Source organism: Phaeoacremonium minimum, assembly GCF_000392275.1.
Source record: "Phaeoacremonium minimum UCRPA7 unplaced genomic scaffold PA7_03_scaffold_351, whole genome shotgun sequence".
NCBI lineage: Eukaryota > Fungi > Ascomycota > Sordariomycetes > Togniniales > Togniniaceae > Phaeoacremonium > Phaeoacremonium minimum.
Window position 1 is genome coordinate 80,957 of NW_006921255.1, and position 27,481 is coordinate 108,437.

The 27,481-nt window shown below is 51.6% G+C and overlaps 7 protein-coding genes across 7 annotated transcripts; 4 read left to right on the forward strand and 3 right to left on the reverse strand.

Moving 5' to 3' along the window:
* Positions 1-1,903: 1,903 nt before the first annotated feature.
* On the forward strand, positions 1,904-6,655 carry UCRPA7_4578 (putative chromatin remodeling complex subunit protein; the record flags this gene model as incomplete). Its single annotated transcript, XM_007917129.1, has 6 exons — positions 1,904-1,906; positions 2,184-2,906; positions 3,372-4,220; positions 4,276-5,892; positions 5,950-6,178; positions 6,627-6,655. The coding sequence occupies 6 exons, from the start codon at positions 1,904-1,906 to the stop codon at positions 6,653-6,655; spliced, it is 3,450 nt and encodes a 1,149-aa protein (XP_007915320.1).
* Positions 6,656-9,172: 2,517 nt separating this feature from the next.
* On the reverse strand, positions 9,173-10,639 carry UCRPA7_4579 (putative dihydroorotase protein; the record flags this gene model as incomplete). Its single annotated transcript, XM_007917130.1, has 6 exons — positions 9,173-9,271; positions 9,439-9,488; positions 9,550-9,919; positions 9,975-10,001; positions 10,060-10,093; positions 10,200-10,639. 6 exons carry the CDS (start codon positions 10,637-10,639, stop codon positions 9,173-9,175), a joined length of 1,020 nt encoding a protein of 339 aa, XP_007915321.1.
* An 887-nt stretch (positions 10,640-11,526) lies between these two features.
* Positions 11,527-13,099, forward strand: UCRPA7_4580 (putative cop9 signalosome complex subunit 3 protein; the record flags this gene model as incomplete). The annotated part of the gene is made up of 3 exons (XM_007917131.1): positions 11,527-11,688; positions 11,739-11,945; positions 12,002-13,099. 3 exons carry the CDS (start codon positions 11,527-11,529, stop codon positions 13,097-13,099), a joined length of 1,467 nt encoding a protein of 488 aa, XP_007915322.1.
* A 568-nt stretch (positions 13,100-13,667) lies between these two features.
* Positions 13,668-15,657, reverse strand: UCRPA7_4581 (putative replication factor-a protein 1 protein; the record flags this gene model as incomplete). Its single annotated transcript, XM_007917132.1, has 4 exons — positions 13,668-13,761; positions 13,815-15,242; positions 15,293-15,556; positions 15,617-15,657. 4 exons carry the CDS (start codon positions 15,655-15,657, stop codon positions 13,668-13,670), a joined length of 1,827 nt encoding a protein of 608 aa, XP_007915323.1.
* A 484-nt stretch (positions 15,658-16,141) lies between these two features.
* UCRPA7_4582 (putative dienelactone hydrolase family protein) lies at positions 16,142-17,295 on the forward strand (the record flags this gene model as incomplete). The annotated part of the gene is made up of 4 exons (XM_007917133.1): positions 16,142-16,271; positions 16,324-16,373; positions 16,432-17,143; positions 17,201-17,295. 4 exons carry the CDS (start codon positions 16,142-16,144, stop codon positions 17,293-17,295), a joined length of 987 nt encoding a protein of 328 aa, XP_007915324.1.
* Positions 17,296-17,414: 119 nt separating this feature from the next.
* Positions 17,415-18,529, reverse strand: UCRPA7_4583 (putative zinc-binding alcohol dehydrogenase domain-containing protein 2 protein; the record flags this gene model as incomplete). The annotated part of the gene is made up of 2 exons (XM_007917134.1): positions 17,415-18,397; positions 18,505-18,529. 2 exons carry the CDS (start codon positions 18,527-18,529, stop codon positions 17,415-17,417), a joined length of 1,008 nt encoding a protein of 335 aa, XP_007915325.1.
* Positions 18,530-23,394: 4,865 nt separating this feature from the next.
* UCRPA7_4584 (putative clock-controlled protein 6 protein) lies at positions 23,395-24,062 on the forward strand (the record flags this gene model as incomplete). The annotated part of the gene is made up of 3 exons (XM_007917135.1): positions 23,395-23,550; positions 23,735-23,817; positions 23,870-24,062. The coding sequence occupies 3 exons, from the start codon at positions 23,395-23,397 to the stop codon at positions 24,060-24,062; spliced, it is 432 nt and encodes a 143-aa protein (XP_007915326.1).
* Positions 24,063-27,481: the final 3,419 nt, after the last annotated feature.

Below are 27,481 nucleotides of genomic sequence, written 5' to 3' on the forward strand. Positions count from 1 at the left end.
CTCGCCCATCTCGTCTGTCTTGCCGATAAGAGGCTATGTCCCTGCGAATTGGCCGTTCTGATGAAGCTGTTCTCCTCGGCTTCAGCGCTACCTCCATGACCTTCTTTTGCTCCTGAAGAGCTTTGAGCTCTGCCCCAAGTTCTCCATGTTTCAATTGATACACAAAGCTCTTCTTTCCAAAGCCCTTTTCTGGGTCATTAAATCGGGAACTCCTCGTCTGTGGCCGCAATTCCTTCGGTAGTTCCGTGATGTCCTTCTTGCCCTTGCGGATGCGGAATGTAGGTTGAGCGGCGGCTCTTGCACGCCGCCTTTCGGCAAATGTCGATGGTGTAGACGCTTCCTCTAAAGCTGCGAAAGGATTTCGATCTTGTGCTGGTCTGAAGCCCTGCGGTCTTGCTTTCTCAGACCGTCGAATGCCACGGTGAATAGCAGAAAGGGAAGATTGTCTTTTCAGGACCAGCGATTTAGAACAAGGGAGCAGACAGGAATTGTGAAAGGAGTTCAATAGAACCCTATGAGTAGCGAGGCTCATCGCATATTGTGTGTGTGGATTACAACACCCTTAGGATCTAAGTGATGGAGTGAAAATGGTGAAAAGAAGGCTGTATGTAGGATGGTATTTGACTGCTTCTCCAAATTTTTAGTAGGTTCTATCTTATCAGTGATAAGCAGCAGGGTTCACCCAGGTGTCGCGCTAAATTTTAGAGGCGTTGAAGCTAGAGTATCTAGCCTACTCTCTGGCTGATGTGGGGCTCCAAGGTACCTTTAGACTTCGAGATCTTTCATTCTGACGCGACCGCGTTTTCATTGACAACTTGGACTGCGACTATTCTTGCCGACAATCACTTCTTTCACAGGCTTCTTGATTGTTATGGGCTCTCCATAACTGTGCGACAAAGATATCGAGAAGGTGGAGCTGTCTCTCGCCATATGACGATGCGCCAACACATTTGATACTAGCTGACCCATCTCAAAAAGCATGTCAGAGCGTATTGCGCTCGAGGGAAGCGATCATGGCGGAGCAACAGGAGACGGCGGACGAAGATATCGTTATGCTCCCGGCAACGTTTGACTTCGAAACTACCTTTGCTGGCGACTCTTCCTCTGACGATGACGATTATCAGCCAATGCCCGAAGCAGACATGGGTCATGCCTCTGAGGTTGAAGTCGACCCTGAGAGCCTACCCAATGTCGAGATGGACCAACTTCCATTAGATCACAAGTCCCATGATGTCAAATATGAGAACATGGCCAATGGAGGAGAGGTTGTCAAGAAACCAGGTGGTCGTTTGGAGGTCGTTATACGTTCCTTGCCACCCCATGTTCGTTCGGAGTACATCCCCATACGACCGGGTTTCGAAGTCTACAAAGTGCTGGGCCAAATACCGTCCCTCTCAGGAGAGTCGTGGTGGAGCATAGAGTACGAAGATGGCACGCTTGACCAGGTAAGAGTGAATCTATGGGTCATGGGAAGCAGACATGAGACTTTCCCTGGATAACTATCGGCATCCAAATCTCCGCCTTCAAAAACCGCATGTCCCTTCCTCCTTCCCATTTTTTTCCTTCACAAGGCACAATTTACACGTTGGAATATCACTCTTGCCTTGGATGGAAGCGGCCCTTCGTCTGAGCATCCTCTAAAAGGGCGACCATCTCTTTAAATTGTGTGCTCCCTTCTGCCCGATATTGCATTCTCCATCTCGTTTTCCCACCTTCAACCCCATTACACAAGGGCACTGTGAATCTTCCGTTGCCCAGCGACTCCTCTTCTCTCTACGATACCCCCCGTCACAGCTTTCTTTTGGCAGATCGTGACAATAACTGCCCCTATCATTTTCCCCTTTAAGAGCCCCTGCAACTGTGATCAAAGCTCCTTCTATGAAAGCGATCCCACTGATTAAAGATGGTATGATATGAGCACGTGCTGTCTTTCTGTCCTGAACTTGCACTCAGGTTCACCTGATTATCCTTGATCACCTGCTGCACCTTCCTTTCCTCCCCAAAGACAACTTTCGTCTGTTGTTTACCATGTCACGTGCAACCCCCTTCAGTCGCGCCCATCGCTCTCATATAACCCCCAAAGCTTGCCGTCTGTTCCCAACTTTCCTTTTGACCCAAGCCCTTTTTCGATTTCTATTTCTCTGCTCTTGGGAAGACGTCCAGGTTACTAAATCTAAGGATAGGTCGCCTTCGACGATCTCCTTGATCTACCTAACGGTGACAAGGCTTTCAACCTCTACGAAAGAGGCATGGATTTCGATTTCGGCGGCGGAGACCTGGAACTGGGTTTCAACAATAAGCCCAGGAAACGCAAATCTCAGGGTGACTCAGATTACGAAATCGGCCCAGCCAGCGACATCGACGACGAGATGATGCCTGAAGAGGATGCAGATGAGGGCGTGATTACTTCAAAACGCCGTCGGCTTGTACAGGGTACCAAAGATGTCCCAGCTCGGCGAAGCCTGCGCAATTCTTCTAGGATGACATCGACACTGCGCCAAGATGCATCGTCCATGGAAAGCAATACTTCGCACAATGGTCGCAAACTTAGAGCAAGGAAGTCGATTTCACTCCAGAAGAGTAGGCCCCTTCATGATGAGGATGAGGATGCCGATGAGCTTGCTCAGTCAGACGATGACGACCCGTTCGATATTGTGCGCTCTGATTTGCAGCCTATCAACAAGAGTACCAAGCGCAAGAAACGTTTAACAAGGAACAAGCCCGCCTCAAAGACTCATCGTGGCTCTTCAGTCGAGTATGAGCCAGTGCGTCGCTCAGGCCGAACTACCAAGACCACCAAGAACATGAAGGATCCTCTGATGGACGAAGAACTCTATGCCGATGATGACAAGGTGCCAACAGCACCCAAAATCATCAGCATCAAAGAGGTGTTTGAGCCCCTCAATGTCAGCGATTTCAAGGATGTCCATTGCGATACCTGTGATACTTGCGGCGGAGACAGCTTAGCGGGTGGAAAGGGACCATTGATTCCATGCCAAGGATGCTCCCTGATGTATCACAAGGTGTGCCTTGGCTACCGAAGTGCGAGAGAGCACTTTGTGACAAAGGTTGGCCCAGAGTACTTCGTTCTGCAATGTCGTCATTGTACCCTTTTCCACAAGAAGAGAGACTTGAACTCTCCAAACCTCGACACATGTCTGTCATGCAAGACTCAAGGTCCGGCCTGCAAACCATTTGCTCCGAAGAAGACCCCTAAACAAGAGGAAAAGGAGAGGATAGCGAACAATGGGGTTGACCCTGCATATCCAGTTTCCCCAAATCTCATAAACAATGCAAAGAATGTATTGTTTCGTTGCACATCATGCAAATGCGCATACCACTTCGAGCATCTCCCGTCACCCTCGTATCAGGAGGGCGATATCGTGAGCGACAACATCCGATCAGAGCGGCTTAAGGAATACTCTATCGAGTGGAAGTGCAAGGACTGTCTTGACATGCGTGAGAAAGTCCAGGTCCTGGTTGCCTGGAGACCTGTTGACCGTACGACGTACACGCCCGACAAGACATGGAATGATCTCGTGGAAGATGCTAAAGAGTATCTCATCAAGTGGGAGAATAAATCCTACTTTCACTGCGTTTGGAAACCGGGTCCGTGGGTCTGGGGTGTCACCGCAGCCGCCATGCGGACTACCTTTCCTAAGCGCAACGAGGGCGAGAACCTTCTGCCGAAATGGGATGAGAAGAATGCTATCCCCGAGGAATATCTACTCGCAGACGTGATCCTGAACGTGAAATACAACGGTCAGATTCGTGCACGCACGAAGGAGGAGGAATTTCAGAAAATTTCAGACATCCGGAAAGTTCGGGTCAAGTTCCAAGGCCTGGCTTACGACGATGTAGTTTGGGATTCTCCACCACCTCGAGACTCCGGAGTTATTTGGAAGTCGTTCGAAGCTGCGTTCTATGAGTTCTTGAACGGCAAGTACTTCAAGACTGAGTCAGCCATCAAGATTAAGGAACGGATCGATAGCTTTCGTGCGGTGGAGAACTTCGAAGAGCACATTGCGCTGAAGAAACACCCCGAGCGGCTCGGGGGTCTTCTGCGCGGAGACCTCATGGATTATCAAGTCGACGGTGTAGACTGGCTTCTTTACAGCTTTCATCAAGGAGTGAGTGCTGTCCTAGCTGATGAGATGGGTCTTGGAAAGACAGTACAAGTAATCGCCCTGATTACGTTTCTGGTTCAACGGAATCCAAAGGTGAGAAGAACCCATTTCCCAAGACTTTCTTATGACAATCAATAACAAAGATCAGTGCTGGCCTTTCCTCATTGTCGTTCCGAACTCCACATGTCCCAACTGGCGAAGAGAGCTGAAGAAATGGGCCCCTGACCTTCGCGTGGTGACATATCACGGCGGCAAGAAGCCTCAGCAGCTTGCTTACGATCATGAGCTATTCCCGGATGGCGTTAGGGATATGAGAGCACATGTCGTCGTGATGTCCTATGATTCTGCCCAGGATGAACGCACTAAGCCTCTATTCAAGAATGTCAGTTGGGCAGGGCTGGTCGTGGACGAGGGCCAAAGACTGAAAAACGACCAAAATCTGCTCTATCTCGCTCTTCGTGCGATGAAGATTCCCTTCCGTCTCCTACTCACGGGCACTCCGCTTCAGAATAATAAGCGAGAGCTCTTCAACCTCTTACAATTCATCGACAGCTCGAAGAATGCAGCTCAACTTGATGAGGAGTATCAGGAAATCACCGCGGAAAATCTTCCAGTGCTTCATAAGATGCTCAGACCATATTTCCTCAGACGCACCAAAGCTCAAGTCTTGCATTTCCTGCCTCCGATGGCTCAAATCATCGTACCAGTCACGATGTCAGTTGTGCAGGAGAAACTGTGCAAGTCAATCATGGCGAAGAATCCGGATCTCATACGTGCCATCTTTGCGAATAGCAAGATGAAGGCCACTGAACGCGGCAGTCTCAATAACATCCTCATGCAGCTGAGGAAGTGTCTTTGCCATCCATTCATGTACAGTGGGGCAATTGAGGACAAGAGCACTAGTCCAGAAGTCATGTTTCGCAATCTCATCGAGGCATCATCTAAACTGGTGTTGCTTGAGATCATGCTGCCGAAGCTCAAGGAACGCGGCCACCGTGTGCTTATCTTCAGCCAGTTCTTGGACCAACTTGACATCATTGAAGATTTTCTCTCAGGACTTGAGTATAGCTATCGACGATTGGATGGAAACATCAGTAGTTTGGAAAAGCAAAAGCGCATTGATGCCTACAACGAGCCTGGATCCGATATATTTGCCTTCCTACTGTCGACTCGGGCTGGCGGTGTCGGAATAAATCTGGCGACTGCAGACACTGTCATCATCCTCGACCCTGACTTCAATCCCCATCAGGATATCCAGGCCTTGTCGCGTGCCCACCGAATAGGTCAGAAGAACAAAGTTCTCTGCTTCCAATTGATGACCAAGAGCAGCGTGGAGGAGAAGATCATGCAGATTGGACGCAAGAAGATGGCTCTTGACCACATTTTGATTGAGACAATGGATGACCAGGACGACGCGGGCAACGATCTGGAATCAATTCTGAAGCATGGTGCCGAGGCGCTGTTCAGCGAGAACCAGAAAGACGTCATCAAATATGATTCCGCATCCGTGGATAAGCTTCTCGACAGATCACAAATCGAGGCAACTGCAACAGGCGAGGATGAATCTGCTGAAACGCAGTTCTCTCTAGCTCGTGTTTGGGCCAATGAAAAAGGCGAATTGACCGATGATATTGAGGCTGACACAGAAGCTGAGGCTATCAACTCCAGCCTCTGGGAGAATATTCTTAAAGAGCGAGAGGAGGTAGCTCGTCGCGAGGCGGAGCTCAACAAGGAGATTCTAGGCCGTGGAGGCCGTCGACGCCGAGTAAGTGCAACATCCGCCAACAATCCTGTGCTTCGAGACTGACTGACATCACTTCAGGCAGTGCAGTACACTGGACCGAACTATGGTCTTGAAGATGGAATGCCTGCACGGGGAGAAGACGGGGGGTCCGATGCCGACGCTGACTTCGTTAATAACGACATGGCCTCGGATGGAGAGAACTCAGACGAAGGCAGCGCCGGCAAGGTATTGCCTGAGGAAGTGCAGGATGTTGCAACCACTGAATTGGCCAACTCACGGAAGTCACAGGGTAAAGCGGCTAAGAAAGGTACGACACCACAGAAACCCCTTAAGGTCTCAGCGTCGGAAAAGGAGACAAGCAAGTCTAGAAGCAAGACGATTAACGCAGACTCTCAGCACAACTCGCAATCGCCAGTGAACCCCCGAAAGCCCAAAATCACACCCCCGTCTACCGTCCCAAAGGGCCGAAAGGGCCCAGCGATGCCCGGCCGCAAAATCTTGAGCCCCGAATTCCGGGTAATGGACCAAAACAAGGGCCCGAAGTCGAATACATCTCTAGTCGACCTGTCCAAAGACCTACCACAGCCCATGCCATGCCTAGTTACAACAATGGCAACTCCTTCTCAGAACGCGGTACACTCATGCGGGGACCACTGCCGTATGACGCTCCTCCATACTCAAGCCCACAAGGACCATTCCTCCAGCACATGTCCCTCCGCCCACCCGACCAATCCGTCACTAATCAACACAACCAGTGGCTATCATCAGCCCCAGCACCATATGATGCCCCTTGGGGCTTCTCAACCCCAACAGGAACTCAACAACGTCTCGGCGGTCAAGCAGCCGGCCAACCAGGACACGCCAATGGAGTCATAGCTCCGATTCCTTCTTCGGCCGTTCTTTCGTCAAATATGATTCCAAGGGACGGGGTGGCACAACCTGGGAACATATGTCAAGAATGCTTCACACAACATACATCCCCCGATTGCCCAGAAATCAACCTTAATTCTGAGATTTCCTTGCGATTAGCACTCGATGCACTCAGAGCACCTTCTGCTGGCAACAAAGCTCTCTTTGAGGCGAAGAAGCGCTTTCTTGCCTCGAAGCTAAGGCAGATTGTGCAACGAGCTTACGAGAGTGCTGCTGAAGGCCTGAGTTCAAACCAGGACTCCACATGAGACATCGCGGAACATCAAGTCAAGAAGACAACACGAAGGACTTAGCTAGCTAGATATGTGGTTTGCACTTCAAATCCATGGCAGCCTTCAAGATTGCTCTTGTTGGTCATTTGAGCAAGCTCGTCTTCTTTGTTTCCCTCTGTAACATTAGTGAATCACATAGATTTGCTTTACAGGTAGCTAAGACATATCGAGGCAACCAGCCTCCTCAAACATGAAATAAGTTATTAACAAAATGGCCCTGAAAGGTAATGTGCTTCACTGAGCAAAGTGTTTTGGCTGGACACCAGTGTTTGTCACGTGGGAGACACAAGCTTGCCTGCACGTAACCGATCGATGTATAGAACCTTATTTGAGCTCAGCGTTTGCCTCACAAGCCAGGCTATGCACGAGAATGGCCGTGAAAGAATATCTCAGCCTTCATAAAGGCACTCTCCCTTCATGCCTTAGTCTCACATGTTTCAACAGTTCTTAGCCAGTCGCAAGGGCTTCACATCTCCCGGTTAGACTTGGGGCTTTCAGGTAATCTGTTGTGATGACCCGGGGTTGACTGTGATATAAATAGTGTGTGGCAGTCTCCGTTTGCACCTCTGCGCTGTTCGCCCTACTTCCTGCAGGTTTCTTATCATGGACTCTTTCTTAAATACTCAAGGTTCTCTTGGATCTTCCATGTCCTGCTCCGACACCTCCTACTCATCAGAGAACTCCGTCACATCCAGCCGCGATACCTCTCCTGACTTACCTCACGATTTGCTAAGCAAGCTGAACCTCTCGAGACCGAACCACTCAAACCACGTCACATCAGTTACAGAGATGGAGCGAAGCTTGTTCCATATCGGTAGCGAGCAGGCCGACCGTGCCAACGCAAATACGGAAGGGGATGATCGGATCACCACTTTGGGACGAAGCTTCCGGACGTCCTCTACGGTAGCGTCCGCTGGCATATCACTTTCCACAAACTGGCGAGATCACGCTGCTTCGTCAAACAGTTTTGGCCTTGCCATCGACTCACCGACTGGTGAGATCAGCACGCTTCCATCTCCAACAACTCCCCCAGGCTTCAACAGATTCACCCGTTTTGGGGCCCCAGAACCAGTCAATATGTTGAGCAAGTTGCCAGACACTCTGGTGTCAGACCACGATATGGATCGTATCTACGGCTACTGCTACGATCGAGGCGATGGACAGTACACCCGTCTGGTACCAGTTGACATGTTGCCACCGCTCAAGAATATCCCGCCCCTTCAAGGTGATCGGTCGGGGTTAATTGTCCTTCCAACACCTCGAATGCCTGAACCAAACAGTCAACTCAATAATGGCCAGCGCGTCCAGGTCACGGTGCGTTGAAAAATTTCCCTAGGTGAGACTTGAGTGAGCGAGCGCTAACTGAAACGAACAGCAGGTCACCAGCGTCCCTCCTCAGCCGGATCTGATCCAGGTGAGAGCTTTCTCGTTTCACTAAGAAATTCCATTGCTAACACGAAATATCATTGTCAGTCTCGCATCGATAACATTATTGCTTCTTCGCCTCCACCCAACAATGCAGCCCCGAAGAAGATCAAAATCTATTGCGACAAATGGATTCACGACGGAACCTGTGCTTTCACCCAGCAGGGTTGCAAATATAAGCACGAGATGCCGACGGACAAGGAGACACAGGAGAAGCTTGGTCTCTTCCATGGCTATCCTGCCTGGTGGAAGAAGTTGCAGGCAGATAAACAACGCCCCGTCAACGAGCAATCGGATGCCCCTATTGCGCTACCTCCCCCACCTGGACGAGGTGGTAGGCCTCAACCTCCGAGCGGGCCTCAGTATGCTGGATCTTGGCGTAGAATTGAGCCAGTTCACCCCGACAGAGAGACTACACCACCCCCAATCACTGCCTTATTCTATAGCAAACGCGGCCCGGTTCCTGCTGGACGTGGATCGGGTATGTATTTCTGGTAGCATCTCCTTGTCACAGATTACTCATATTATCGATAGGTAAATTGACATCTCCATTCGGCCCCATTGCTCCTCCGCCGAGAGGGGACCAGGAGCCAAAGCACACCGTCCTGTTCCCTCAGTCACCTCCCTTGAGCTCTCCACCCCGAAGCACCATTCCGCAGTCCAACCCATATGCTCTACTGGGATCCTTGGATCCCCATGATAACGATCAGGAGGATGAGGAACCCGAGCAGGGAGCCAAACTCAACTAGGACGAGCATCTCACTATTGCTCATCTGTCATGTCAAATGTTATGTTCTCACGAAGGAAATGAAAGTAATGGCCATCAATGGAAGGATACGATCTGGAGTCATGAAGAATGCTTTGGGCTGGCAATGAATGGCATGATTCGATCACAAATGTCTCCCCATGCGGACGGACCCTGTAATATAGAGCATCCTACCAGCAATGGATCGCAGGCAATGGTGAGCCCCTGATAGCACAGCATCTTTGCTTTGAGCAAACGTACGTAGCTTTTTTACTCATAACCAATGCACACTCCATGTTGTTTTACCATTCCTGAAGGGTACCACCTCTAGACCGTCGCCTTTTATCGAGTCAACAATAACCTCGTTGCCTTTACTGACCCGGATCTTCTCGTTTGTGGACTCAATTCCGTAGAATTTCCGACCGTAGCCCCCGAGGAAACCTTCTAGCAGCTCTTGAGTGATAGCCTCCTCCTCAATGTCTCCCCGCTTGACAGCGTCCTCAAGAGCAGTGAGAACGTAAGGAACACAGTACGGCTGAGTGAAGACTCCGGCAGCTGTGTTAGACTTTAGGCCCTTCTTGGCTTCCAGTGGGTGTGGCGCGGAATCTGTTCCGAGGAAAAACTTGCCCTTGCTGCGCACAACAGCGTTGAGGAGGGCATTACGGTCAATTGGTAGCTACGCCAGTGTCAATGAGTCATAATAAACGATGCGGAACTCATCAGGCACGAACCTTAGCAACTGGCTTGCAATAACAGAACTACCTTCATGTTAGACGGCTGTCCGCGCGGCGGAGACACAAGTGCGAGGAAACTTACAACATCGCCAGCCCAATCATCGATGATCAAGAACCTACAGCAAGTTACCCAGTATCAGCAGACCGCCCGGAAGTCCATGTGATAAGAAACGGTGGGAAATAATGCCCACCATCTCCTCCATAGAAAGGTCAATTACTTACAGGTGGTGAGCCGTGATAGTACCGACTACAGTAGGACCACAGGCCTCGACAGTTTTCACGGCATCCGCAGTAGTACAGTGCTCCAAAACAATCTTCAGGCGTGGAAATCGCTCGTTCAAGCTCTTGAGGGTTGGAAGAAACTTGGACTCGGCGTTGAGGATAGTAATTTCCTTTTGGTCACTAGGGCACTCGCCGTGGAGGTTGAGGACGAGGCCTTCCTCTTGCATAGCCTCGAACACGGGATAGAACATCTCGTAGTCTAAGACGCCCGAGGCACTGTTGGTCGTGACGCCGGCAGGATAGCTCTTGATGCCAACGATGCCTGCCTTCTTGGCCTCGCGTACAACGTCTGGGGTGATTGAAGGGTGCAGATAGAGCGTCATGAGATAATTGACACTGGGGTCCAATGCGACTAATCGAGACTTGTACTCCTGCGCCATAGCAACCGTTGTGACTGGAGGTACTAGGTTTGGCATTACGTAGGCCACATTGCAACCTCCCTGGCGGACGGTTGGCACCACGGCCGCGGACATGTTTCCGTCCCGCAAGTGGACATGGAAGTCTGCCGCTGCCGGGAGCTCGTAGCTCTCTTGTAGTGGCATATTGATAATGAAGATCCTCAAATATTTTGCTGAATTCTGAGGTCCTTCTAATGAGATAGGTAATGTCGAGTATACCCCTTAATCAGCCCCTATCCGGGTCGTCTTCGCTGAAAAGGTTCGAGTATCTAAATAAGGTGAGCTTAAATCTTGCTATTGAGAAAAAGCACAAGCCCAGATCAGACATGCAATAAAAAACAAGAACCAGAAAACCTTCGAAAGCTAAATAGACAAGAGTTGTAATCACTTACAAGAATTATATGGAAAGTCTCTTCTGAGGTTTAGATAAAGCTTGAAAAGTCGAAAACGCCGATAGACACCCCACGTACTGACCAAAGTACCCCTCCAAGAAGCTCCCCGCCATTTTCAAGCTATTTCTCGCCCCACTTGACTTAGGTGCTACTCAGGGCTGCCAGCTGTCTTCGGCTGATTTTCGGCTGGTCCCACCTGTCGCAAGCTCTCACCAGGCTGGGACCTTTGTTGCCTCGCCGCGGGGCTGCTTCGTGACAGCATCGGAGGACGGAGAGAAATACCCAGGTCCTGACAGGGAGTAAACCGCCTGCAGCTTGGTTCACCACTGGTAATAAGCTTCCTACAGCTTCGTTTTGCCGTAATGCAGCTGCAAACCACCCGGCCTCGCCATACTCACTCATCCACAGACTTCATCTGGTCCTTTCAATCTCGACTCGTTGTATCTTCTAGGAGCACTCTCTGTATCTGAGTCGAAGATGGACCACGCTGCAGCGACCCTCCTGGCGTTCCCGCCTGAGGATGGCCCGACTTCCAACGAGCAGTATGACAAGACGATTCATCAATACCTCAAGAGAGTCAACAGGCTGTTCGAGGAGAAGACATCAGTGGTAGCCACACATGCTGTGCAACTCCTAGAGGTAAACACATCATGGTCCTCACCGTGATTCTCTGATGCTAATCTCTGCAGCTCCTGACCCCCGCGACACACTCGGTCGCATATCTCGTCATTCTTGACGTCCTAATAAACCAGACCGGCCAGGCTGGCCTTCCTTCCGATGAGCTCGTCGATCATATCCTACGATTCCTTCTCACATTCGATCCTCGACAAATTCGATACTGTGGATCGTCGTTTTCCACTCTACTAAATCGTGTAGGCAACGGCTTGGTTTTTCCGGTAAGGCATCTACCCCATGATGTCGACTATTATGGTGCTAATATTGTCGCTGACAGCACTCCATTGCCGTCGATGTCCTTGCGAAGGCGCTCCTGAGGCTTGATCCGACCGGCAGTATTCTGACCTCTCACCATATAGCCCTGACGAAGCTAGCCTACCAAACAGACAACATCGAGCCGGCTTTCAAAGTTATTGAGAAGAGCATTGTCTACTATCCGGGCATGTCCAAGAAGCAAGAGCCGAAATACCTATCCGACATGACTCTACCTCCACCTTCATACATATCCAAGGAGACCGGGCTCACCACCAACTTGCAAGTCACACAGGTCCTTGAATATGACCTACTCTGTGGCATGATGTACTGCTCTGCGAAACAGTGGGAAAAGGCATCCGCCGCGTTTGAGCGAGTCCTCTCCTACCCTACCAGAGACCAGGGCGTGAGCAAGATCATGGTTGAAGCGCACAACAAGTGGATTCTCGTCAATCTTCTACTGAGCGGGCGGACACCGAGTCTTCCAGCTTATACGTCCCCGGCAGCTCGGAGACACTACGAGACTCTAGGTAAACCCTACACGATGATTGGATCACACTTCGATTCACTCGATGCTGCAGCGCTCAAGATCGAGGCGGAGCAGAACCTGCAACGATGGCAGGACGATGGCAACTTCGGGCTGATGCGTGAGGTCCTGGCTGCACATCAGCAGTGGCAGATCATTAATCTGCGAGATGTGTACTCCAAGATCTCCATCTCAGATATCCGGGCCAGGACACGGAGCGCTGAGACGGGCGAGTCTCTTGAGATCGATGAGGAGGTAGAGGTCCTCATCAACAACATGATAGCGTCGGGCATGTTAGAGGGCACCATCGAGAAGCCCGGCGGCTCGCCCGCTTATCTGAAGTTCTTGCAGAGTTCAAACGAGCTCACCGAGGACGAGTTCTCGGCCGAACTTCTCGTCACAGCGCAGAAGATCAAGGATCTCCAGCCCGTCCTGAAGGCCACCAATGAGCGCCTCAGCACGAGTAAGGAGTACGTCCGCCACCTCATCAAGGAGCAGAAGCGAGAGAAGGAGAATGCCGGTCGTGATGCGGCAATAGGATTCGACGCCCAGATCGAGGACGAGGACCTTATGGGAGGTCTGCTTCCCGGCCAGTAGGACGGTCAAGAGGCCATTAGGTCGAAAATGGCTATCAAGGCTCTATTAGGAGAAGACTCCTAAGATCACAAGCTATGTTCGACTATCTCTAACCCAGCGGGCGTGGAGGAAGAATAAGAATTTTACATGCCATCGACCTAGAATACAAGCCATGAGCATGGGGCGAAGGCGGAAAAATGAGTGAAGAGAAACAGCATGAATAGCACTGTGGCTATTCGGACATCACTAGATCAGCCAGGCGTTAGAGAGGGTAGGCTGCTTTTGCTTTTGCCATCAAGCTCTCGTCGATGCGAGACACGGGTAGCTAGCTACTTAGATGCCAAGCCAAGGTGATGACTTAAATGAGAAACGTCTTTTAATGGTATTTTGCGTGCCTGTCTTGGCCTAGTCTGCAGCCATCCCTATGACTATCGAAGAGCAATCCTGTATTAAAGCTTTCCATTCCTCCTACGTCGTACATGCCCGTTTCATCATAACACTGACTCCCATACGTTGACATAAGTAAGCAAACCTGAATTCTCGTTTAAGATGCGTCTCGTAATCCTTTTTCACACTACACTTCCAGACTCTAGTTGAGGCTGTACTGCTTGATCAGCTCTGCCAGCTTGTTTGCCTCGCTCTTGTAGTCCAAAGGTGTGGCGCTCATGACCTGGTAACGGACTCTGTGTTCTTGAGTTAGTCTCAGCAACTCGTCTAGGCCAGAAGAAGCACGTACCTCTGAGTATCTCCGAATGTATCCATCTTCGCTCTGCATCTAAAGCTTAGCTTCCTGCAATTCGCTTCTTCGAACGCGGTGGCCAATTTTGTCTCATCCTCTTCCTTCAAGGCCATGAGCTCATCCGCGGACTTGCCTCCCATCACGATCTGGCCAACCTCATTGAAGCAGCTAAGCCACAGCTGGCCTGTATGGTCGTTGACGTTCACAGACATGATGTAGCGATACTCCGGTCGCTCATGAACCACGTCGCACTTCTCACAGCGCCAGCCATTGCCGATGTCCGTCACCTTCTTGCTGCAGCCCTCGCTGCGGCACGAGGGGTATGCGAAGTTGTCCTGTTTGATGTAGACGATTGTCGCTTTAAGTGTAAAGTAGTCTACGTTCTCCATGCCGAGATTTTCATTCTTAACTTGCTCGACATTCTTCGTCTGGTCTTGGCGGCCAGTGGCACCACCTACGGATGCCAGGTTGTTATGTGTCGAGAAGTTGTCGGTGCGGCCGGAAGCATCATACCAGCCCTTGAGCTTATGTGCCTCCGCGATGTCTGGATCGACAGCCATCGTGCCCGAGGAGAGAAGAGACAGGGAACGACCCCCAAAGTCTCCAACACGAACACCCTTAAAGGCGACGACGGATTCAGGCTTGGCATCGAACGCCGTTGCGGTCTTACCCCAAATGGTCACACGCACAGAGAAGCCGCTGTCATCGACGAGCGTCAACTCGCGCTTGTCGTACGGCTTGCCCGTAGACTTGGAGACAATCTGTGTGACCTCTGCGACATCTTTGAGAACACCAATGACATCAACCGTAGCATCCTTCTCGACGTCCTGTAGCTCCTGGATGTTGCAGAAGTTAAAGCGCACCTGAGGAACATTACCCTGGTCCTCAGCCTTCTCAATGATGGTACCATTCTCGAAAGTTATTTCGTAGTCATTCGGAAGGTTGGAGAACTGCTTCTTGGCAAGCGATACTCTGGCCGGATTGGAGATGTAGTAAACTGAGCCCTCCTGGAGAAGATCATAGAACTGATCGCACTGATCATTGAATCCGGTTGCCTTGATCTCACCGCTCTCGTCGAGCAAATTGACGCTGAATAGCTTGCCCTCACCACTCGCCTTGTGCCACGTCTTGATATCGGACTTGCTCGAGACACGAGCCTTGATGGTCCATTTGTGCGCGTACGGGGAGAGCGCCTCGATCGGGTAGATGGCAGTGTTGCCGTTTGTCGCACCGTTGGCCCTGGCTGGAGCCTGCTTCTGAATTTGAGGCTTCACATCCTCTTGCTTTGCGCCGTAGAATCCTGAGCCGCCGATTGTGGTGTTGCTGTTGTTCGTAGAATCCTTGGGCTCGAAAGCAACCGGTTCGCCAATCTTGTCGGGAGTGCCAAGGGAGTCAATGACTTCCAGGTCCAGGATGATCAAGATGCTATAGCTTGTAAGCGATATATCTGAAAGAAGACTGTGAAGTGTACTCACTGCTTCCCCTTGACAAGGTTTGCCTGGTATGACTTGATGCGCACGATGCATCCTCGCACCAAATGACCATCGTGAATAACATGATTCGCCTGCGTCGCGAGCATGCACTGAACGTAGTTGCGGATATCGCTTAGAACGATACGGTACCTATCACCACCAGTACCAGCGCCGTTCGGCTGAGCGGCGAGGGGCTTGATCTGAAGGCATTGCAGCACTGGGACGGGAAATAATCTAGAAGCCGTCTCCGCGTCGGTGAAGCACGCCCTGGGATCGGATTCTTAGCGATGCTGAATTATAATATATGCAGGAAGCTTTCAGACTTACTCTAGGGCACCCTGTGTGATCTGCTTCGCTGCGTCACCCATCGTTGCAAGTTATCCTGAGGTATGCTTGATTTGTGATGCTAACGATGTGTTGTAGTGTTGGCTGGCAACAAGATGTGGGAGGAGCAGGCAAAACGCGTCTCGCCTCCGTTGACCGTGTTGCCCATTAAACGCGTGTGGTGCGGGGCACCCAGTGACGGGTAGGCTTACATAAGTCAGCCCAGCCACTAGAAGGGAAGGCAATTTAGTGAAGCACTGTGACTTTAGCGGGGTACGTCACAAGGTGGGCTGTGCTTCGTGTTGCCCTTTACATGTACTGGGGCGAGCTACTACAGGACAGACAACTCCTACAAAGCCAAGCAATCTTCTGTTTGAGCAAGTCACGAAGCTCGTACTTTGTCTCCCTTTTTGTCTATTCCAACTTTCATCCCACCAAGAGAATTTAACCATTTGGATCGCCGTATTTGCAATCCCCCCATCATTCAGCAATACTCTTAGCAGTCTACTACACCGAAACCCATCCGCCATGGCAGAGCCAGAGGTTGCTACGAAAGCTCCTGAGAGCGATGCTCTCGAAGACAGCCCTATTCCCGGTGATACCCCAGCTCAGAAAGGCGTCACGATGGGAGAGCATTGTGTCACAGACAGGCCAACTCGTTAGTATTTACCAAGTCTTGAGGACATTGCCATCCGTTGACTTACTTTCAGCTAGTGGAACCGGGCCGACAGGTGAAATCAGGAAGCTCGGCGACGTCGATGTAAGCGCCTCCGCCCAGAATTGAAGCATAACAAAGTGTATACTGACATGAATGGTAGGTCTACGTCTCAAAACCGAGCGAATACCCTCACGTACCAGCAAAGCTGCTGCTGCTCCTGACCGGCGGTACTGGCCTGAAGTCGACCAACAACCAGATCCAGGCAGACAAGTTTGCAAGCGAGGGTTTTGTGGTTGTTATGCCAGATCTATTTGAAGGTGATGCGGCACCCAACTCCACGACGATTCAGGAGGAGGAAGGCAATGGTGCTTCGCTCTCCTTCCTCGACCAGTTCAAGGTCAAGGCGGCTGAGACTGCAAAGTCCTTCTTGATCGACATGTGGCTTGCACGGCACACAGAGGAGAAGGTCATGCCCATACTACACAAAGTGATAGACGCAAGCAAGGACGAGTTCGCTGATGCGGTCTCGAATGGCGGCGGCATCTATGCAGCAGGATACTGCTTCGGTGGCCGGTATATCTTGCTGCTAGCTTCGGAGCGAGCTCCGGTCACTGCTGGTGCTTTGTGGGGTCAGAAACCGGCTGACGAAGAAGCGGGACTGGTGAAGCAGGGCCCGTTCATCAAGGCCGGTGCATTGGCGCACGCGACTCTTGTCTCGACAGAGGACTTTCAGGGTTTGAAATCCCCTATCAGCCTGGTATGTGTGGAGAGCGACCCGTTGTTCCCAGATGAAGTACGGGCAGCTGGAGAGGACTACTTGTCGAAGAATAATCTGGAACATGAGGTCCAGGTCTACCCAGGGGTTCCTCATGGTAAGTCACGCCGTCTATCCTTCTGATACCTTACCTGGATGCTTACAATGGAGTTAGGGTTTGCCGTTGTTGGTGATTATGAAGATGCTACCATCAAGACGGCTCAGAGCACAGCATTCGATCAGATGTTGAAGTGGCTCAAGGAGCATTAGGCTTTGCACAAGCAACACGGCGTTTGATAGGGATCGGACATCTTTAAACAACAATTGTGATGATAATGAATGATAGCCCAAATTGCTTGTTTCAAATATGCCGCTTGCTCATGTCCTTACTAGTCTACTGTACAAATGATCTTTCCAGTAGTGGTATTCGCCTCCATGAGCTTGTGCGCCTCCTGAATCTGGTCCATTGTGAAGACCTTGTCGACGAAAATCTTCAAGTCACCCTTCACAAACAGTGGCAAATACTCCTCAAGCTTGTCCCTGAGCTTCCCTTGGTAGATCACGTCGCGGCTCCTCAATGTGCTACCTTCCCACCTGATTCTTTTGTAGACAATCTGCCCAACATCTACACCATTGAGAACACTTCCGCTCATCATTCCCAATGAGACCATGTGCCCATCCCGAGCAATGGCCTTCAGGTTGTTCTGGACGTAGTTGGCTCCAATGAAGTCGATGATCATGTCAACTCCTTTGCCCTCCGTTTGCTCCAGGATCTCCTGTGCCCAGTCCTCGCGCTTGTAGTTAAACGCCGCATCGGCACCAAGCTCCTTCGTGATGAACGCGGTCTTCTCAAAGGTGCCAGCGGTCGCAAAAACTTTGCTCGCGCCGGCCTTCTTGCTCAGCTGGATGCCCGCAATGGAGACGCCGCTCGCCCCAGCGTGCCACAGCACAGACTGGCCCTTGGAGAACTGCCCCACGAAGTGCAGGGCCTGCGTCGCGGTGATCCACGTCTCCGGGATCCCCGCCGCCTGCACCCAGCTGAGCTCGTCCGGCTTGTGCAGAAGCATCTTGGTCGAGACGGCGATGTACTGGGCGTATGCGCCGCCGTACGCCAGCCCGAAGACGGCATCGCCTTCCTTGAAGGCGCCGTGGTCACCCGCGCCAAACGACTCGATCGTGCCGCTGAATTCTACGCCGAGGGTGGATGGTGCCTGAGGAGGAAGCGGGTAGTGGCCCTCGCGCTGGATCAAATCCATGCGGTTTAGGCCGAAGGCTTTGATCTTCACAATGGCGTCGCCATCCTTGGGAGTAGGCTTCTCGGTTTTATCATTGATAAAGAGTGCATCGACATGTCCCTTGCCGCCCTTAACCTCTGTGTTGAATTAGAAAATAGTCGGATGTCTCCAGCAGTGCTAGTCACGGCATATTGCGGCTCTTGCCGTTGTGTGGGAACAGGCTGAATAATAACGATTGACATACCGACAGCTCTCATGTACTCGGGCATCGTGTCAATGGTTGGGCCAGTTCAGTCAATCAAGAACTCGGATGTCAAGTTCTAGTGTTACGCCTTCTTGGCAAATCTCAGATGAAGCTCGGCAGCCACCTCTGAATGTGTTCTCACCAGCCGTTCTTATGTAGGTATTGGCGTGGAGTGGGCGCTCCGCTCCGCATTCAATGACGTTAAGTGCCGTTGTGGACGCACGGAGCTTAATCATGCCCAGTGGGTAAGGTGAAAGGTCACAGGCCGAGGCTTCTTCCGTGCCAGACGGTAAGAATCATGCACCGCGTGCTTGCGGCCAAAGTTGCCCTGCAATACGCTTTTTCTTGATTGTTAAGCATGCGAGACTTGTCTCGGACTTTGATATGAGACTTTGCGGGGGAGCCGACTTCCTAGCTCTGCGCCGGTGCGGACATGTCGTCCCAGCGCCCATTCCAGTCAGCCCTGAAAGCGGAATTCGGACGATCCTCAACGGCGCAGGCTGCGGAGACTTCTCTCGCGAGTATAACGACCATACTGGTTTATAAATCCGCAATGACAGCCACTTGACAACGTCTTTCCCGGATTGGATCCCGGGTCGGAATGGGAATCCTCCATCTAAGCGAATGCGATGTTGTCCGAAGGTTTGCGAGGCTCCGGATTCTCGAATCACACCGTGCCGGCCCAAACCTGGGAATCATCATATCTTCATCAGTACAGAAAGCGTAGGTCGGACACCAGAACGCAGAGATATCTTTGTCGGCCTCGGCAAAAAAAATCCGCTCGGCAATTTTGCAGGCATTGAAATAGAGAGGAAGTCAGGAAGAAGCGGATGGAAGCGGCGTTTCCATGCTGACAGATATGTTCGATGATACAATATGTACCTGCCCTACAGGCGGTCGACGACGCCAGATTTAGCAATTCAAAGAATAGTCGCATCCTGACGCTGCCCGAAATGACATTGTCAAGAACAGACCCATCGACAGTGAAGTCGCTTCTCATATGCGCCTTGCGGATTGTCAAAGTTGGACTTGGCAAGGATCACGAAGCTGATCCTGTGAATGCCTTTCAAAGCTTTCTTGAGGCTGAAAGACACAAAAATCTGACAGTCGGCATTTCACCCTCTGGCCAATTATCAATCAGGAGATAGGCTATTATACTCATAGCGGCGGTCATAGACTGGGCAAACAGGGAGGAAGAGTCCGCTCAAAGCAACGCGCTGTCAACAAAACAACCGGATGCAGACGACGCGCGACTTGTTTCTCCAAGTGGAGATGAACGCGCTTTTTAAGTTTTACGAACCGGAACATCGATAGATAAAATTAGATGGTACCTTGAAGCTATCTAATGCTGCCGGCTCGGTATCCCGCATGACGATCTCAATGAGGACGCAGGAGTGGAAATTAGAGCCACACGATGCTGCATGGTGCACAGGCGCGCTTAGCATATCCGGCTGGGCGACGCGTGAAGCGTTGCAACGACACGCGACCGGTTCCATGGTCGCCTCGAGAAGCTCGTTGCCGCATTGAGGCATTCCCTCCAAGGCCCGGAAGGACCATGTCTGCTTCTGGTCATGCAATTACAAACCATCTAATGAGGCTGCGTCTGTTTGAGAGAGTTGGATTCGCCAAAGGCTTCGGAGACAGTGCACCTTATGACTGATTCCAAACCATCTCGTATACCACTCTCACTGACCGGGGAATCTACACCGAGGCGGATTTTGAGCCGATAAGGAGACTTCTTTCTTAGATGAGCTAGGATACGGCGGTTCACCCTGGGTTGCCAAACGCTGGTGCAGCGGCTCTATGACAATGTGATAATGGACCTGAGTGGCAAGGCGGGCGAGACCGAAAGATTAACGTTGCCAAGGCCACAGAACCCATGAAGAAGAACCCTGACACATCGGCTACTGGCATCATATGATAGCCTCCGTCTGAAGTGTTTGGAAGGGGGCTCTTGGGGAACACAAAGATAGGGAGGTACGAGTGCATTTACCGTTCAGGGGTGCCTAGATCAAGCATGAACGGAAGGCTCATTAGCCTGACCTTGTTCATGGTAAACAGATGCCTCAGTGCCAGGATAAAGGCAGATCAAAGATTCCAGACTCGGGTGGGTTGGACCGAGTTGCTCATTTCGCGTGCGGTAGCTGCTCATGAAAAGATACGAGGCAGTCGGTCGAGTCATCGGCGCGCGCACGAGTGAGGTACCTTATCGGGTTGGAGTGGGAAGGGGGGCAAGGACTCGAAGTACCTGACTTGAGGCCGGTAATTTGGTGGATGCCAAATACGAGAAACAGCAAGTACAGGCAAGCTCAGTCAGCGTCTTCCAGGAGAGGAGATAACGAGTAATAGCGGACATTCATGCCCAAGATACCCACTGAAAGTGAAAAAAAGTCCTCTTCACTATGCAACCCACAAGTTCATCCGCGAAATTACGTGGCAGCCATCTCTTAGGGCGGCGAGGATTTCTCTCAGGGGAGTAAGCTAACAACAGGCTCTGATTGGCCACTAGCCTTGGCCAGTCCGCTCTTTTGGGAAAAGTTTGCCGCCGCCGCTCTTTCATCACAACTCGGAGCTTTTTTTTTTTTTTTTCATATCATCCCGTCTAGTGGTATGCCGTTATTTCCAGGTTAGAAGCAGCCACTGGCCAGAGTCTCAATTAATGGCATACGGCGAATACCTAGGTCAGCAAAGAAGCCTTCTCGGTATTTCGACTGAGAAAGGCGGGATTCCGACGAATCATGGGCATCTGACGGGTAAAACACAATGGCCTATATTAGGGACAGGGACGAGGGCCATGTCACTCAGGACAACAGATGCTGCCACTGCACGATAGAGTAGAGTGGAAGCTGCTCTGCAAATCGGCGATGACAACGGTGGCTGATGACAAGACTGCAGCGGTGGCAAACCTGATCAGTCACCTCAGCTGGCGCATTAGCCAAAACCGGAGGTGTATGAAGCTGGAGGAGCCTAACGCTTCGCTGAATGAGAAGCTCCAAGCTTCGCAGCGCCAGCGAATCGGCGGGCGCTGAGAACTGAATCATGCTGATGATGGATGGTGGCCAGGTCGAGGGGGAAGGGCGAAAAACGGGGCCTGCGATAGCGAAAAAGCTCATTTCCGCTCGAGGTGCTTGGTGCTGTCCAACGCTGCGCATCCTGGTTCGCGCGTGCTGCTGGCCGCTGGTACCTGCAGCAAATCAGCAAATCAGCAAATCAGCCAGGTACCCGCGGTAACATAGGCAAGTCCCCCTGCGTGGCGGTTCTTCCTCCAACATGGGTGCAGCGAAACCTCCAATGTTACTGTAGCTGCACTTCAGAAGACCTCTCTATCTCTGTCGCTGTTGGTTGTCCGACGAGGAATATGCCGTATGACTGATAATAGAGCATGCACGCTTTACGCAGTATGCTTGTCAATTTGCCAGCAGCGAATGAGGTAGGGCTACAGACACCAACCGGGTATTGCAGACAATGAAGGTCTGCCATGTCTCAACGCCTCAGAAAATAAGCTCTTGCAATGGCGTGCCTTGCCAGCTACATACATGTACCTAGGCAATGTACTATTGAATCGACGACAGCTTCTCAGTAGGCTAGCTCTAGTAACAGCAAGCCATCATCATCATCATCAACATCGGCATGACTGCATGTCACAAAGTACCTGTTTTTCCTGATCCTGCGTCGGCCCAGATCAAGAAGGCTGAAGGCCCAGGAGCGAGCCCAGGAACCGATAGATCGGGGGATTAGCAATTCCCTGCACTCTGACTGGCCCGCCGCAACATTGTCCGCCACAAGGGTCCCCACCAGCTCAACGCTGGCGTACCGGCTCGAAGAGCCTAGGGATCTCTGGCTCGTGTAGGTACACTCGGTGGTCTCCTTGGTACCTACCGTATTCTTTGCACCGGCCACCACCATACGCAGTAGTAGTCACTCGTCCATCTGAGTGTGCTTGGGGCGGGTAACTGGGCATTCCATCTTGCCTGGGCTTCCACTTGGGTTCTGTACCATCTCCCGTATTCTACGGAGTACTGCATAGTACTTTACCTTCGCTAGAACTGACGGCAGCGCAGTCAGCCAAGCGACTGCAGCCAGCGCCAAGCGATGGAGCAAGCATCCACTCCTCCACTCCTCCACTCTCTCTGGGGCTCGCTGTCTCTGGGCACTGAGGGCATACGGTACTCAATCTCCTCCTTTCCAAGGTTACTAGGACGGCGCTGGTGCTGGTGCTGGTGCGGTTGTTATTGTTGTTGTTACTGATCGGGGATGCCTCGGTGGCTTCCAGCCAGTGCTGGATGTAGCCCTGGGCGACCCCTGCTGGTGTGCTGCAGCGCATCCACACCCCCCCTTTTCTCGACCTGGAAGATACCTCACATCCCGTACTGTACCTTGCAGCAGCTCGTCCTAACCCATCTCCGGAAAGTCCCCTTATGATTTGGCCAATTTTAAAATAACCTGTTCGTTAAAAGCAACAAAAAGTGGACTTTTCACGGATGAGGCCCCCAGTAGCGCCCATCAAGCCCTAGCAGTGCCTAGCAAGCAAGCCATCCTTGCCAACTCCCGTTCCCATCTCGCCAAGTCAAGGAGACTTGGACGCTCCACCTCCTCCCAATCTCGCGCTGCCTTGCCCCCGGTCCGTCCGTTCAAGCAGACAGAGAGAGACCACCGTCACCCCCATCTCATCCCATGGGCCATGGCACCATGCAGACCCATCATGGGCCGTCCGGTCTGTATATAACTGCGCCCCTCTCAGGCCTGTCCTGCTCTTCCCTCTCTTTCCTCTTCACCCACACACACTCGCTCACTAGGCCACCCTGACTATTCAGTCAATTTCACTCGTTAACCAACCCGCCAAACCAACCTCCAAACGTATATACCTAATACCCGAACAAATCAGTCAAGATGAAGGCCTCCGTTGCTGCTGTCCTTGCCGTCGCCGCTGGCGCCTCCGCTTGGGAGAACGTTACCTACACCACTGAGGTCGTCACTGCCGTGACCACCTACTGCCCGGGCCCCACCGAGATCACCCACGGTGGCACCACCTACACCATCACTGAGGTATGAGGGACTCCTCGGGGAAGGCGTTGGTCTCGAACCGGGACTTTGGGCGGTTGTTGGGGACTCATCTCGGCCGCACGGCTCGTGGTTCCTAGCATCATATCCCAAGTCTCGGGACGGATGAGCAGCGCAAACCCCCAGATATCTGAAGAGTAGAGACAGCAATGCTAACAATCCAATCCAGGCCACCACCCTGACCATCACTGACTGCCCTTGCACCGTCACCAAGCCGTTGACCACCACCTCGTCAGTTGCATGCCACACCTGGTGAGCTCCATGCTCCTGTCTGGGATCGAGTACGCTAACATGAGAATCACAGCGCTCCCCCGGTCTACGTCAACAGCACCACCGCCTACCCCACGACTGCTGTCCCCACCACAGTCGGCACCGTCACTCCCCCGGCTGCCACCACCTCTGCCACCGCTCTGCCCACCGCTGGCGCTGGCAAGGCCGCTGTCATGTCCGGCGCCGGTCTGGCTGGTGTTCTCGGCCTTGCTGCTTTCTTCCTGTAAATCACCAATTAATGCTCGCATCCACGTCTAACTCACGATTTCCTTTGTTCGATAATACCGTAATTCGTGGGGACATGGCTACCTTGATGACTGGAGAGCGTTGGTTGCGTGGTGGAAGGGATAGAGAGGAGGCACGCCGCGGAGGCGTGTGGTTTTGAGACGTCAACGACGGTTATAGATGGGAATGGAGAATTCGGCCAACTGCATCGCACCATGGAGTTTTGTTCTACTATAATTGCACATAACGGCCACGCCATGCAGGTGTTCACATATCTTGGATTCTTGTAATTTGTTTTTTCGGGTGTGTGGTACCAAACAACCATCATCGCGCTGACTGGAGGATTGCTCAAGTAACCGATGTGTGCGGTCTATACCTCGGGGATAGAGAGGAGTTTTTTGGAGGAGTTGTTCCCAAAGGAAGGCTCAAACGAATCGAAACGACCCTTTTTTGACAAATACCAACAATCTTCTTCAAATTTCTTGTTCTCTCGAAACCAAGTTACTCTTTCTCGGTTTTCTCGTGTGCTCCGCCTGTTGTATCAAGAGCCTTAATCGTGTATACACTTATCCTGTATAATTGTTGTCGATCAAGTGTCGACGGAGCTTTGAGGATTCTCTATTTCTACCTATAAAAGGCTGGGCGTGTTTATGGTCTCCTGTCAAAGGAAATCTCAGGTGTTTGTTGAGCCTTCTTGTATGATAGTCAAGGCAAAACAAGCATTTGCTGGGAGGCCAGTTTTGGTCCGGCACCCTTTTTCAACTTCTCTCTCTTACTTCAAGAGCTCAGTGTCAATGTGTGTGTGATGAACATGTTTTTTTCCCTCTAATGAAGGATCGTTCTTATTTCTGTTTGAGATTATGTCTACTATTCTTATCATGATGATTTTGATAGAGAAGGGGCGGCTGCGCTTGGAGAAACACCAGATACCTTTTTTAGGATGCGATAGAAGTTCCCAATATCAGAATGATGTGTAATAGCATGACATGACACGGCATGAACTTGTCAATCTGCGCTCCCATGTTTCCCAACCTTATTACCACGCCGCCGTATCACCTCGTACCTGGTAAGACACTGGCGCCCGTCTGCAATAGGATTCACATATTGAATCGCCGGGGCGGCAAGCCCGGTTTGTTTCGTTTCTTCTCGGCCTGTCTAGACGCCCTTCTACGATACAGAATTCCTCTTCACTGTGGACGCACCTATGGCCTCGCAGTTCTCTCGTTCATTCATTGCTACAATGATCTGATCCAAGGAAGGTCGACGGTCGTCACTATGTCAAAATAGGCTAATTCCGGATTGGCGCGCCGCTGAGCGCTGATCACCTCGTTTTCGTAGATTTGAGCCACAGCAGCGGGCGGCAAGTGGTTGTAGCGCTCAAGACTACCAATTGCTAAGAAGAATTCACAAGCCAGCCCGTTCAGTTTTTGCATTAGCCTGATCAACCCTCGAGCGCCGTTTATTCTCTGTACTCGACCTCTACAGCCTGCCTGCTGGTCGGCTACAACAATGGATATCTAGCTCACACATTACATCCCAGGACTGGCTGCTTTCGTCGGTTGAGACGGTTATCGCCATTGCAGATCGTTCGCGGCCGGGCGTCGGGGCACTAAAACAACGAGGCCTGGCCAGCATGGGTGCCAGGAGTGATGAGCGATGGGATGATCAGCGTTTCGCGCAGCGATCGATGATCAGTGACAATCCTCGACTGTACTTGTCCGTCCTCGGGGCGGGAGGACGCCGTTTGGGTCCCAGACTGCGACGGCCGGGTGCGAAGGAGAAAAGTGGACTACGGTTCCCACACAGCTCCAAGACACTCGCTTTCCCAGCTGAGTGTGGCAGTCGAGACACGCAGAGACAGAGACATTAGACGGTGGCAGTCGTAAGGGACGCGCAAACACCACCCTACACCCTACGCCTTGCACAGCCCATCATGCACCCAGGGTCTCCCACTCCGATTGAAGCTGCCCTTCTCCTGTGATTCTCTGTAGAGAGATAACGTTGCCACGCACGACTAATTATGCGAACGTCGCAGGGGTCTCATGTAGGAACAGTACATTGGCGCCAAACGTTACTGCAGGCACAGAACCTTAGTGGCACACACCTCTTGATAAGAGAGATTGGCCAGACACCAGGGGACGCACGAGGGGTGTGTGTTCGTGTGTCGTCACTGCCCGGATTGCCGTTCCAATGGTTGAGTGGTCGGCAACACAAGCGGCTGCTTGCGATTGCTGACATTAAGTTCTTCCCTAAGAGCGTCAATGTGTGATTCTACATTATGCTAGGTAGCGTTCACAAAAGAGGAGAACCGGCTCCCAGAGAGAATGCGACGACTCTGAACACCATAGCCGTTCACAATCCGGAATACGGAACAGGGTGAGTGGAGTTAGAGTGAGACTGTCTAAGACAAACGGCGGCCATCGTTGCAAGGGACGCCACCGCCGTTGCGAGGAGCACGAGGGGATACACCACGTTCACACGTTTTCTCCCATTCCTGCTTTCACTGCGAAACGGTTTCGCGTCGGAAGAATCGGAATGACGACTTAGAGGCCTTCTAGTCCTCACGTCGAGGAGCCGTTCTCCACCCTTAGGCAGTTTAGCAGCTCAGCTCTACCGACTTGGAATCCTCACGCCTAGCTTCTCTTCGAGAGCGTCGGGCGGATGGCGCTTGACGTCATATTCCCACTGCTCGATGGATCTGTTTAGTTCTCACGTAGGCTCGACCGTCTGCCTTGTCGTCGAGCCACTTCGACTGTAAAGAGTAAAAGTGATAACGCCAGGAATTAGTCTGAGTGGTCTCTGAAAATAGAAAGACATTGGTATCCATCTTGTCTCGCCCTTCTCACCTTGCCAATACCAGACCCACCACCTATGTTTGCGGCTAATGTAAATGGGCCGTGGCCACGTTCGAGGTCATAAGCAACAATTACAGGTTACCAGGATCTAATCGGATTGCCTAAGAAGCAGTCTATCATTAAGCATTGAGGTCCCTTCTGCCAGATCACAGCTCTTTGCCGGAGTGCGGTTGAGTCCGTTGCAAGGCAACTTCCTCTACGCCGTAGACGCCGTTCACCTGCACCCGGTCGAAGTCATAAGTTTGGCCATATCATCGCGTTTCGGGATAGTCACACTTACACGACCTGCTGCAGTAATATTGTGTTACCAGCAGGGCTATGTTCTTATTTGAGCTGCAAACATGAGCATATGCAAATTTCTATATTAAACAAGCAGGTTGAAGGACAGTCATCTTCCCAGAGGACATCTTTCACTGCAATTTTAGGCCCCCCACATTCTTTTTATCAAAGTACTGTCATATCATTCTTTCTCTAGGGCACTCGCAAGTTAGTCTGGTCTCACACTCAATGAAATATTTGGCAGATACCAGTCGGGTTGCTCGATGGTCGTTGCTGATACTTGCAAA